We start from the raw sequence: 13,077 nt of genomic DNA, 5'->3' as shown, positions 1-13,077 counted from the left end.
ACGAGTCAACACCAAGTGTGCGTCACGGATACATTCAGATAATCTGTGATCTTGAGCAATGCATGTCAATCAAAGCCTAACTGGAGCTAGTTTCCATTACTTTTTCCCAAATAACTGCATTAAACATAGGATGATGGCTACAAACTGGACCACTTGCTGCTTTCACCTCACTGTGCCATCTGCTCTCATTTCCCTTGAAACATTTTATGCTCATTTCTTACAGTAACCCACAAGACTATCTCTGATCCTTAATCTTATCATTGGATGGATCAAAGATAAACAGTCTGCAATCCTACAAATGACATAATGGCTTGCCAAAAAATTAGTGCTAAACTTTAAACTGACATGTCCCAAAAATCTAACTGTTATCTCCTCTTTGTACCGTTTGCTTTCTTTACCTCTTGTTTTAGATCTCTGGCTGCAGAAAATCCATAGTTTTTCTCACAGAGTGCAACTGAGATACGAAGAGCACACAACTTAATCCTACAGAGCCAGGCATCACTGATAACACAGTGTGTTTATATATTGGTAGAAGAGTCATTTCAGATATTTCAAATTCAATAAATCTTTGTTGTGTTAGAAGCTGACAAAATGCTATAACTGACTTCGATACTTCGAGATGAGGGATTAGGAAAGGCTGGAGGAGAAAAATACATAAAAGTTTCTCCTCCAATGTTCTGCGATCACTGCTCGTGGTGCTGTGGAGTGTCTACCATGCAGTAATGTTGTGTTCTACACAGAAATTGCATGCAGCCTGTACAACATTCACTATCCTTTTTACCTGCTGTTTGGCAGCTGTCCTACTAAACTGGTTCCGAGTACCAACCAGCTAATACCAATCAGGCCCAGAGTGATCCTGCAGGAGAGAAGAGGTCATGTTGAGTTGGGTTTATTGACAATTGCCAGACATAACACAAAGGATCAAATTCACTCACTTGAGTTAAATCATATCAGAAAATAAGAAATAGAAACGAACCTTCTGCAAATAACCAATTCTTTAATTTGCAAAATTTTAAAATTAACCATTCGTTAGAAGTTCAGTTTTAGTGTAACACTAACTTGAAGAGCACTGTGAACTTTTGGGGCAAGGTTAAACTGCCAGCTTAAAGAGGTTAAGGAGAAACACTAGAAAAGTACTTGCTGTGTTAATCAGCTCATACAGCAAAAGAATCAAATCCTCTCCAATCCAGTGGGGTCTTTGCAGCCTCTAAAATCAAAGTTCTAATTTCACTAATTGCATAAGTGGTGTTTTCTTCACTGGACACTGGTTTACATGCATTGTGAGTCAAAATGATTGCATAATTTTTAAAAAATCAGTGCAGCCTTTTAATTACATAACCACAACAACAAAACATTTAAATGCAAGTATGAATTCATTTTGAGGCTTACACAGACTGAGACAGCTTCAGACAATTAGTATGACTGTCAGTGTGTTTTCAAAAGGGAACAAACTGCAAAGATTGCCATAAGTAATTGACTGCAGTCCCACAAATCTGTAACATTTCTGGAATGCAATCTTTTTTTTACAGATCCAATTTGTTCAGGTAAATGAAATTAACACATTATGTTCCAGATTTTATCAAGCTCTTTAGATGACTATTCAAAGTGGTCCTGTCTGGAATTCCTCATTCTGTACTCAATACACTCAGAATGTCAGATCGATTTTGCTATTTAAAATCGGTGTTGATGTTGTTGAATTTTATTCATAACCTGTGGTCTCTCACTCTGAAAAACCATGTAAAATCTTTGGACACACTGTCATTTTCTTTTGCACTTACCGCAGAGGCAGGAGGACCCCATATCGAATGGCAACTCCGAGACCCCAGAGTATGGTCAGTCGAACACTGATATGTTGGAAGTTTCTGTTGGTTCTTGTTAACAAGTTCCACAAGACCAACTCTTCTGAGCTGAACCGAGTGGTCACTTCATCCTCGACAATGGCCTCAAATCCTTTCTTTGAGAAGTAGAACACGTCAGAGAGATCAAAGTCATCCTTCGGAACAGCCTTGTTTCTACCGGAATATCGTCTCAGTTCTGTGATCTCTTCTTCCAGGGAGACTTTATCACGTTTCTCAATGATTTCTTTAAGGCAACAAAGAACATTTTCATGTTTTGATAAAATGAAAGACCAAATATATTTGTATACTTATGAGAGCTGGGAAGAAAGGAAAGAGTTTAAAAGGACATGTTCAGTAGAAGTATTTTTATATAAACACATGGAGTGCTAGGTGCCTGGAACAGGTGGTCATGGTTAGCAATGGAACTGGTAAAATAGTAATGTTCAAGAGACTTCTTGATGTACACAGGGAAATAGAGGCATATGTGTCATGTGCTAACAGTAGAGTTTTAGATTAATTTTGGTATAATTTTCAGCACAGATATTGTGGGCCTCAGGGGCTGTTCCTGTGCAGTGCTGTTTTTATGCTCTAGGGAACAAATATTCAAAGATGAACATGTAACGAGAAGCACCACATCAGTGTTAAAAAGTTGGTGAAAATGTATTTGCTTAAACACTGGGAAAGGGAAGGAAATGCACAACTAAAACATCAGCCAATACTCTCAAGGCCATGCAGAGTAAATAAGGTTCAAAGGTTTTAGCAAACACATGAAGAAAATTATACATTATGCAAAAACATAAAAGTAAATTGGAACAAAATACATTTCTTTACAGAGATCTGGCACTGCACACCTTTTGTACGTTAGCGCTATTGAAACTTTCCCACTATGTTAGGCAACTTAATACTTTAAGATCTACTTCCAGCATGAAAACTTTCAGGGCATGATCAGTTGTACAAATGTCCATCTACAGTCTATTTATAATTACCTGCAGTGAGGTACAACTAGTGACTTAACTTTGCCATTTCAAAGTTCATTGGAATGGATGGAAATTAATCTGCAAGGCTGGAATGCATGGAGGTTGGACCAGTTCAAAATGGTAGGTATTGAGAAACTCAGCAGGTCATGCAGCATCCATAGAAAGTAAAGGTAACCAATGTTTCAGGCCTGGGCTCTTTGTAACCAACTTTTCAGGCCTAGGCCCTTCTGTAGGGCCGAGGCCCAAAACATTGCTTACCCTTTCTTTCCTATCGATGCTGCATGACCTGCTGAATATCTCCAGCATATTTGTGTATTTTCAAAATGGTAGATTTTCTTCCCCGAAGAACAGAGTGAATCAGTTGGGTTTGTCCAATGGCTTCATGGCTACCCTTAATTCAGTTTCTAACTCAAATTCCTTGATAAAATCTGCACTCATGCTCTCCAATCATCAATCCAGCTACATAACCATTGCACAGGACACCTCTCCAAACAAAAGTAAAATAATCAGCTACACCAACCAACACCACAGCCTGCACCAATTTAATTGAATCAAAGACTCGTGTATTTATTCACATTCCAGTCATCCTTGCCTTGTGGAAATAATTGAATCTGCTGTTCCTCATACACTGCAATAACTTCCTAGTGTTATGGATTTGTGTTGACCTTTAATGTTAAACTATGCCTCTTTTACAAAAATGCCTTAATAAAATAAATTATAGAGTTTAAAATATTGTATCTGTATTCTTATTAAGTTAGCTGTGGATTGGTACAGGGTCACACACAGGTCATAGCACATTTATTGAGAAGAGTGTTCATTCTTGAAGTCGATGCGTCTTGGACAGACAGAGCTAATGGATTTGAAATTGGTCTTAATTATTCAAGAACTGCTGAAGGAAGCCATCTGTTTTTAATCAAAACCACTTAAGTCTCTTGAACAGCGATAAGGTCAAAGGTTGTTATGGACATGGAATGGTTTTGAAAAAGGAACAGAATTTTGGTAGAAACAAAACTGATGGTCATGAGGTTTCCAAGAAATGGGACTGACCTCAGTGATGATGTAACATTCACGTGATTTGGAGAGCTACATTACCTAATTCAGATATTTTGTGTTTGGTTTTGGGAAGAGTTCAGTTTGGAGGGAACAGAAGTCAAAACCCTGGTAACATAGGGGTTGAAACCTTGTGAAAGACAGAGTTGAGTTTCAGTAACCAGAATTGGTGCTTTTGTTGTGTGTTACTCCTGGGAAAATGGGAACACGGAATCAGTGGCTTTTGAAATAAGGAAGATCATTTCACTGTCTCGTTAGAAAAGAAGACAGATTTCTACTGGGTCTATTTTTGTATGGCCACTTCGTTTAACCTTTGTCTAGTTTGTGACTTCATTGTGGAAGAAAATAACCACTTCGTTTAACACTTGTCTGGGTTTGTGAATTCACGGCGGAATAAGATAACCACATTGTGAGTAAAGAAGCCCGATGATATGATGTTTAAAAGCGGTTTATAATTATTTCTGAACTGAGAATTTAAGACTTTCAACTAAGACTAAAATGATGCTGAACTTTTTAAATTGATTTTTCAGAGTGGGAATTTAATTACATACACACACACACACACACACTCTTTCTTACATTTGCGCATAGTGGGGTTACGTTTAGAGTTAAGTAAGTTCCAAGATAAGTAAGAAAGTTATGATATTGATAGTTTAATAAAAACTATTATTTTGAATTTACCATCGTCTGCTGAATTTGTCATTGCTGTGTTAGTGCTAACAAAGTCCCTTTAGTCCCAAACAAGATTTAAAAGGGTTGTTAGTTCATAATACAAGGAAAATAAAAGTTCACCTGCAATGTGTCTGTTCAATTGCTTAGAATAAATAGAAGAGTGAAGACTTACCAATGGGCCTTCCTGCGATGCAGCCTTGTCTTACCAATAAAAGACAAAGCTGCATCATAGGCAGGCCCATTTTGTTTTAAATCAAATTATATAGTGTGGATGGCAGATTAACCAGCAAACTGCTGGCTTTCAAAACAAGATCAAATTGATGGCACCTTATGATTCCACACCCTACTCAAGGACAACCAAAGAGGTCTGTAAAATAGGAGTAGAATTATCTTTACTTTTCTTTCAGTTTCTCTGTCTTTGAAAATGTGTGGCAGATGTAGCAGAAACCAGCACATTAGCCTCTGTTCTAGCAAAATGCATAGACTTGAATTACTCTCTTACAACTGGTGCTCACGTCACCTTAGTGTGCATAAATGCAATGTGAAATTCACATGATTGAGCAACCACGTTAATAACCATGTATAGAACTGAACATTATATATTTATCTCGTCATATTTCCCAATCCAGTTCAAGGTACAACTCAACTTAAATGTGCACAGAGTTTCCCCTTAGCTCCGTGCAGACCAATAATGCACTTCAATATTATTTCAATCTGCCGTTTGCTAAAAGTGTTCAAAACAAGACTATAAATGCCTCAAAAGGCACTGAGAGCTACTTATCAAGAACTCAACTTAGTGAATTTAATGATATGTTTTCCGCAGAGCTGTCAATCACCATGTCTGTCAACTGCAAGTATGGTCTTCACTTTCCAAACCCATGTGGTGTGACAAAACTAGAGAGACCCATTGTCTCAGACTCAAACTCACAAATTCAGCAACATTACCAGTCTAAGTTACCTGCAAAAATATAAGCAGGCCTGGGAATGGGCAGTTTTGAAATTATTTCAAATGTGCCACAAAAAATAACAGTTCAACCATGTACAAAAAGAACTGCATTGCTTCACCTCGTAAACTCTGTAAATGCAAAACACTAATTAGACTCCCAATAAATTCACCAGAGATGTTAGATCTTCTTTTAAAACCAGGAATATCTAAGGTTGTCCTTCTGACCTCTAAGCAGATAAAAATTCTGCCATTTTCTCCAACCTCTTCTTGATGATGTCTTACAGACTGCAGTATTATTCCTTGTGGAAGGATACAGTATATGATGGTCCTTGATAAAGTACAATCAAGAGATGTGTCAAACATTTGTCCTAAAACACTGTATTTTATGTCTTTTCACTACCTCACTATCATAGGCCAAGAAGAATGAAAATAAACCTCACCATTGGATGGGGAGTAAAGGTGCCCAGGTTGCCCTCGAGCAGTCTTCTGTATTTTCCGGGTGGCCCACTGAAAAAAATGCAAACAGTACTTTCATCAGTACAAGCCATGTCTCCCTCAGATTGCAATTACACATTCACCTTTTACACATCACGGGTGTATAGTTGGTGTTAATCACCAAGCAACATCCAGCCACGTCTTCCCAAAAAAATCGGCTACAGATTTTCTTCCTCCACTAGTTCTGGAAGATGTGGTGGGGAAGTGCATTGGTGTAGTTCTGGAAGGATGGTGTGGAGGGATGAGGGTGAATAGGACTGCAAGTAAGGCGAGTAACGTGAGGTTAGGGTGTGTATGATGGGATTAGAAGAGGTGCTGTTTGCATTTGGAAGGAATGGTTGAATAATAATAAGGAAAGGAATAATAATAATCCATTTAACCCTCAAATTTTTCTTTTATCTTACCTTTATTTAGCTTTGTTTTAGTACAAAAATCAAGAAGAATCAAAAAAATTACAGACACTAATCTGTGCCACATTATGAACTTTATTGCAACTTCACTGGGCTATTGGGCATTTTACACAGAGCAATCTGCAGCTTAATTCAATCTGAATCACAGCATTGCCAAATATCACTCACAAAATTATATCCCACTCACTTGCTGCTCTCCGACAATAAAAATTTAATCAGATAGTAGTTAAAGGCTTTGCTTCGCAGCCCCGAGCCGTTGCTGCAATGTAAATTTTAAATAAGCTGCCAACGTGTCAAGAAAAAAAGTCCAGCAAAATTTATCATTTCCTCTTTCAGAGGGTTCAAACCATATTAAGGATTGAAATGTAATTTTGCGATAAGCATCATGCAAGGCTAAAACTGTACCTGAGACAACTTCTTTGCAGGTAGAATTTTTAAGAAATGTCAATTTTGAAAATAATTTTCTTTTAGTTAAATAGAAATAAAAATAATTAAATGGGGGAAAAAAGTAAAGAGTTATGACAAGAGACAAATGTAGAATTACTTTAGTGAGCACATTCCTGCATATTTTAAAATTTCTTTTCATCCATTTACTTTAATAAATGACATGAGGAATGCAGTGGGAGGGATAACACAATGGCAAGGATGAGATGGGTGCTTTTACATTATAGACCACACATGTCAAACTCTGGCCCGCGGGCCAAATTTGGCCCGCGATATAATTATATTTGGCCCGCAAGATCATATTAAATAAATATTAGAGTTGGCCCGCTGGCCGCCGCGCCAGTATAGCGCATGCACACTGAAGGTGAAAATGAAGACGCCGGAGGTGTGGAGGGATCTCAGAGTCCCGAATCCCGGGGATTGGAGCGCCGCACTCAGCCCGCCCGGCTCCCGGACACACAGACGCGGCTGGAGTTGGGGACCATTCTCGCTGGGTCTGCGCTTCAGCGGCGACGCCGGACTGAACGTCTCGTTGGCGATGCCTTCCCCCTCGCTCCGTGCGCGGCGGACCCTGCCTCCCGCTCCTTTTGTTGGAGACGAGCCCGGCGCCGTGAGATCGCAGTTTAATCCCTCTCCAACCATGGGAGGGGGGTGGGAGCAACGCGCTCTTCTCAGCCAATTCCTCCACCGCCCCGGACGCTGACGTTTCAACGGGGGGTTCGGGTGCCTTCGTCAGGCAACCGACCTGTTGGTCCAAGACAAGGGGAGAGCGTACAAACTCCACACAGACAGCACCTGAACTCAGGTGAACGAGAAGCTGCGACCCCACATTCCACATCAGGACTGTGTGTAAGATTGGGAGCAGTGAGACGGAAACTTATTTTGTTCCTGTGATTTAAGCCTTTCTTGGGGTGGGGGTGGGGTCCTTCTCTGACCACTTGCCTAACAATTAACCTAATCAGATGTGGAGTTACCACAATACAACAGTTCTCAACCTTTTTCTTTCCACTCGCGTCCCTGTGCCATTGGTGCTCTGTGATTAGTAAGGGATTGCTTAAGGTGGTCTGTGGGTGGAAAGAAAAAGTTTGAAGACTACTGCTTTAATTATCCCTCATTGACTCGTCATGTGCACAGTTTCAGAGCGCTAAAGGAAATGGGCCAATGACAATGAAAGAGTTTATCCAAAACTATTATTAAACATTTATTTTAATAAGAAAAAGTTTAACATTATATATGTTGAAAGAAGAGAAAACATGCAGATGTTGTTGAAAATTTTCAATAAATATTTAGTTCGGCCCTCGACTTAGTCCAAGTTTTTAATTTTGGCCCTCCGTGAATTTGAGTTTGACACCCCTGTTATAGACATTTGGAGCGGGAAGGTAATAACCAAAAGCAGGTCAAAAGCAGTGGATCATAACGTCACAGCATGGATCTTCCCTCAGCCAACATCCACCCACACAGTGAATGGACTAGCAGTGAGAACCCATTTGAATTACCCATTGCTAACTCAAAAGTATTTAGGGTATTAACAGACAATCTACCTCTGTCCCATGAAATCTGCACCCATAACAAAGAATGCCCATCAGATCAAAGTTACAAACAACCGTTCCACACCACACAAACCTAATAACCCATAAAATCAGTTTCGTTCCAAGAATTCTACCTTTTAAATATCGGCATGCAAGAAGGCAGGGTATTTTTAAATAGATGTTTATACTACAGGTACTCTGCAAATAGAGGCTGTCCACATTTGAGATGTATTAAGCAAGCTGGAATGAAAAATGAATATACAGCAGTCTCCAACCAAGAAGCCTCACATTTCCTCACCAACCTTGCCTCAATCCACCCATTCCAGGTATTAGTGAAGCAAGTAAAAACACCCCAAAATGCTGGAGGAACTCAGCCAGTCTTTTCAGCATCCATAAAAAAAACAAAGATATATTGCCAACATTTCAGGCCTGAGCCCTTCTTCAAAAAAAAAGGAGAATGAAGAATGAATATGAATAAAAATTTGAAAAATAATTTCTCATGGTAACTCTGTATCTGCTCTCCTGACGATGACAGAAAAAAGGCAAACTGTAGCAATGTATTTGAATATAGCAAAATGTGAGGTAATCTGTTTAAGATTAATAAGGACTAAACAAAATCTTAAAAGAAGAAAATCTAGAAACAACAGAGGTTGAAAGTGACTGAGGGCACCATGCAGTCAGATCTTAAGATTCTATGAATCAGTGCAGGATACAATCAAAATTGTAATGAAAACTTGTTTCCAATTTAAGAAATCTAAAATACAAGTGGTTAGAAAGATGAGAGTGGCCACTGAGAGAGTAATGCAGCCAAAAACTTTCATCACGTTTAAAATTTACTTGGTTATGCAGATGAAGACCCATTAGTTGAAGGGCTAGGGATGAAACAAAGAAGTATTTTTTTTCATCCAACGTGAACAAGGCCTGTATGGTCTCCTTCTGTGTTTTAGATTTTTTTTAAACAATTCTTTAAATTAGATTTGATAAGAGGTATACAAAATTATGAGGTGTGTAGAGTAAATGGAAGCAGACTTTTTCCAAAAAGGTTAAGTGAGACAAGATCTAGCAGACATGGGTTAGGGTGAAAGGTGAAATGTTTAAAAACTTCTTCACGCAGAGGGCGGTGAGAGTCTGGAACAAGCTGCCAGCTGAAATGGTGAATGCAGGCTCATTTCTGACATTGAAAAAAAATTATATAGTACAGTACATGGATGGGAGGGGTATGGAAGGCAGGTCATTGGGATTAGGCAGAATAATGGCACAGACTAGATGATCTGAAGAGCCTGTTTTGATGCTGTAGTGTTTGATGGCTTTATAGTTCTACAGCCATACAAAGCCATTATTAAACCATGTACAGCATCCCAATCCATACCAGGTGCCAACAAAAAGGATACATTGATCTTTGAGGAGTGTAGCAGAAATTTACTAACGATTACATGAACTGTGATTGTATTCCCTGTAATTTAAATAAGGAATGGTTTGATTCAAGACATCAAAGGGAATTGAAAGTGCTGTGAAGAAATCCAGAATTTGGGAATTTTGTCCATGCATTTCAGCCAGGATTGAAACACTTTGACATGAAAAGGAGATCGAAATTTGGAATTCTATTCCATAAGTGGCAAGTTCAATGTAATTCATAAAGATAACAATAGATTTTAGTCATTAAAATGCATCAAGGTGTATGGGGCAAAGATAACTCGACTGAGTTAGGTCACAAACCATCAGATCTGAAGGGCTAAATCATCTTCAATGATTCTAAGAAATTATCTTTAAAGTACCCCTTATTGAACAAAACCACTAACCTTAAGCGTCTTGACCAAAATCTTCATGTAAAGTTCTGTTATTCCCAGTGAAACACCAAACATAGCAGGCAGCATAATGAAAGTGATCCCCAGGATCAGCCATACTGATAGCACCTTCAACACAAGTCCCCAAAATCCCTCCATCGACAGCAGCTCTCTGCAGCCAGGATGTACAAGGGTCCTGCCTCGAAGACTGCACGAGTTAAAAGCAATGGGTCATATTCCTGCACACGCACATGTTGTGAATTTATTATCCCAGATACCATAGCATAATTTCACAATTATATAATGCCTTTCAGACAATAAAACATTGCATGCACTTTACATCAGTATTATCAGGTGCTGAGTCACATAAAACCAGAATTTGATCTAAATCTTGGCCAGAAATGTTAAGAACAGCTCAAAAAGGAAGAAGGTTTACAAAAGTTTCTTGTTTAACTCCAAGGTTTAAAAAGCCAGCATTGTCAGGTGATTTTTTTAAAAATCACGAATACAAAAGAAGACCTAATACAAACCTGTTTATTTATATGATGTAGAAGGAAGGCATCAGAGTATCATTAATGCCAGCTTGCAAAGCAATTATATTCCCTAACTAACTTGCCCTGTGAGCCATTCTCCCCACAATGCCATCAACTTCCCCCAGACACACCCACACAAGGGAGCAATTGTCTGGCAACCCACCCATATGCCTTTGCAAGGTGGGAGAAATTGGAGAAAACCTCCACAGTTGCAGAAAGTACAAACTCCTTACAAACAGCATTGGAGGTCAGGAGTGAACCCCAGTCACTGGTGCAGTGAGACAGTGGCTCTACTTTCTGTGTCCACTTTGTTGCAAAGAAACTCAGAGCAGTTTGAAGCAGGTAACATTTTAAATAGGGTAAAGTGTGCAAGAGGGGATCACTGAACCAGCCCCAAGGACTCATAGTTTTACAACAGACCGCACACAGGAATGGATCTCAATACTTTGGCTTCCAGTAAAGCAGCAGTGAATTTCCCTCCATGTAATACAATGACAGCAGTGAAGAATGGATTACAGAATTGAGATATGCCTCATTACTCACCCCAAGGAGCTTGCAGCTTGGTCCCAGCACATTGTGAACTAACCCAGCACAGCCAGGAGCTGGGACTGGGGACTAGAGGGGAAACACCCACCCCAGCAGGGACTGGGGTCTGGGGAGGAATCACCCAACCTATCAATGACTGGAAATTGGAGGGGAATCTCCAATCCCAGCAGGGACTGGAAAGTGGAGGGGAAATCAACCCCAACAGGTACTGGGAACTGGAGGGGAAATCACCCATCCCAGCAGGGACTGGAAACTGAAGGGGAATCACTCACCCCAGCAGGGACTGGGGACTGGAGGAGAAATCACCTACCCGAGCAGGAACTGGAGGAGAAATCACCCACCCCAGTGGGGATTGAGGACTGAGTGAGATTGCCCACCCCAGCGGGAAGCGAGGATCACCCAGTGGGGTGATCAACACCAGCAGTGACTTGTTGTGTTCCCACACCAATGGGGACTGGGTGGTACCAAAAAGTCTGCAGATGCTGTGATTGTTGAAAAAACACACACACCGAAATGCTGGAGGAACTCAGCCGGTCTTTCAGCGTCAAAAAGAGACAAGATATATTTCTGACTCTTTGGGCCTGAACCTTCTTCAATATTTGGGACCAGTAGGGACTGGGTGTGTATTCACTCCCACACCAGTGCTGTCTATGGAAGTGCCCACTCCCCCACCAGGCCAGCAGGGGATTGTGAATTACTGTCATCCCACTCTTTTCTTACCAGAGAGAGAAAGGGATTGTAACCCCCAGTGGCACAGTCACAGCAACACTGGCAGATACACCGCAGTGGGAATGGGACCTCAACCAGCGCTCCAAATTCCCTCCCGCAGTCCAGGAGATAACGCTCACTGCCTAGTGGTCGCTGCTGCTATCGGCCAACACTATTATCGGCTTTTTAACCTGATCAGGGACCGATCGCACGCAATGGTGGCTCTAGATCCGACCACTTTGGCTGCCTATTCGTGTTCCCACCTCGAACTCCGGATCTTGGAGGGCTCCTGCTCCTCGCCCTACCACGCACTCCTCTTGCTCACTCCCGTCCCGATCCGGGTCAGTTTCTTACTCCGGGATTGCTCGGGTCCAGAGTTCATTCGCTGCTTCCCCCGCCCACCCGGAACTTCCAGCTCAGTGGTTTTCCGTCCCTCCCGGTCTCGCAGCGTCCCGGCAGCAACCGCAGGGAGAGCTGAAGTCCCGGAACCCAGCGCCAGAGCGACTGAACCCTGGTGGCTGCCGCTAATGTCCTTTTGTTTTTCTCCAGATCTGACCGCCCTCCGTTTGCCCCTTTTGTCCATGTAACTTAGTCTTAGTGCTGAAGCGGAGTTTTGTTTAGATTTTAAAAATGAGTCTGCCTATATGGAATTTTTGGACTGACTGATATATTGAGTTATATTTTGATCCATGATATAAATTAAAATATACGCGTTATAAATGGAGTGCTACATTGTCATGGGGAACCCTATTTAAAGTATTAATCTGATTTCTGATGTCCCCACCACGATTGATTGTTTTCTTTCTCCATTCAACACCAGATATCTTGCTGTACGTAGCCATTTCATTTCCCTTTCTCGGAACAATTGGCATGTACAGTAAGATGCGGTATTAAGGCAAACTCCGTTCACGGGACATCATTAAATATTAATAAGGAACCCCATACAGTTTGGTTAGGATCCCACTGAAAAAATAGAGACACTTTTGCGCTTTCCTTACAAACATCGATTCCCAGCACAAAAGTACGAGGCAAAAAAAAACTCATCACCTTGTAAGGAATATTGGGCATTTTACTCAAGATGAAGTGCCATGTAGATGTTGGCATCGACTTGCTCCCAATAGTTTTGTACTTCGAGGTGGTGGAGA

General features: G+C 40.7%; 1 protein-coding gene across 3 annotated transcripts in view; it reads right to left on the bottom strand.

Moving 5' to 3' along the window:
• Nucleotides 1-12,419, bottom strand: part of gpat3 (glycerol-3-phosphate acyltransferase 3) — a 69,932-nt gene extending 57,513 nt beyond the window's left edge. For 2 of the 3 annotated variants that reach the window (XM_069925861.1, XM_069925860.1), the window contains exons 1-5: nucleotides 12,196-12,419; nucleotides 10,161-10,353; nucleotides 5,924-5,990; nucleotides 1,779-2,082; nucleotides 782-856 (exon numbers count right to left, since the gene is read on the bottom strand). In XM_069925861.1, the coding sequence (XP_069781962.1) occupies nucleotides 782-856; nucleotides 1,779-2,082; nucleotides 5,924-5,990; nucleotides 10,161-10,304 (590 nt within the window). In that variant the 5' untranslated portion in view covers nucleotides 10,305-10,353; nucleotides 12,196-12,419. The remainder of the gene's footprint in view (nucleotides 1-781; nucleotides 857-1,778; nucleotides 2,083-5,923; nucleotides 5,991-10,160; nucleotides 10,354-12,195) is intronic. The other variant, XM_069925859.1, reaches the window with a different exon arrangement.
• Between the last annotated feature and the right edge of the window lie 658 nt (nucleotides 12,420-13,077).

This window comes from Narcine bancroftii, chromosome 3 (genome assembly GCF_036971445.1).
Source record: "Narcine bancroftii isolate sNarBan1 chromosome 3, sNarBan1.hap1, whole genome shotgun sequence".
NCBI classification, from domain to species: domain Eukaryota; kingdom Metazoa; phylum Chordata; class Chondrichthyes; order Torpediniformes; family Narcinidae; genus Narcine; species Narcine bancroftii.
Note: the sequence above shows the minus strand (reverse complement) of the source record. Positions and strands in the feature narration are given on the sequence as shown.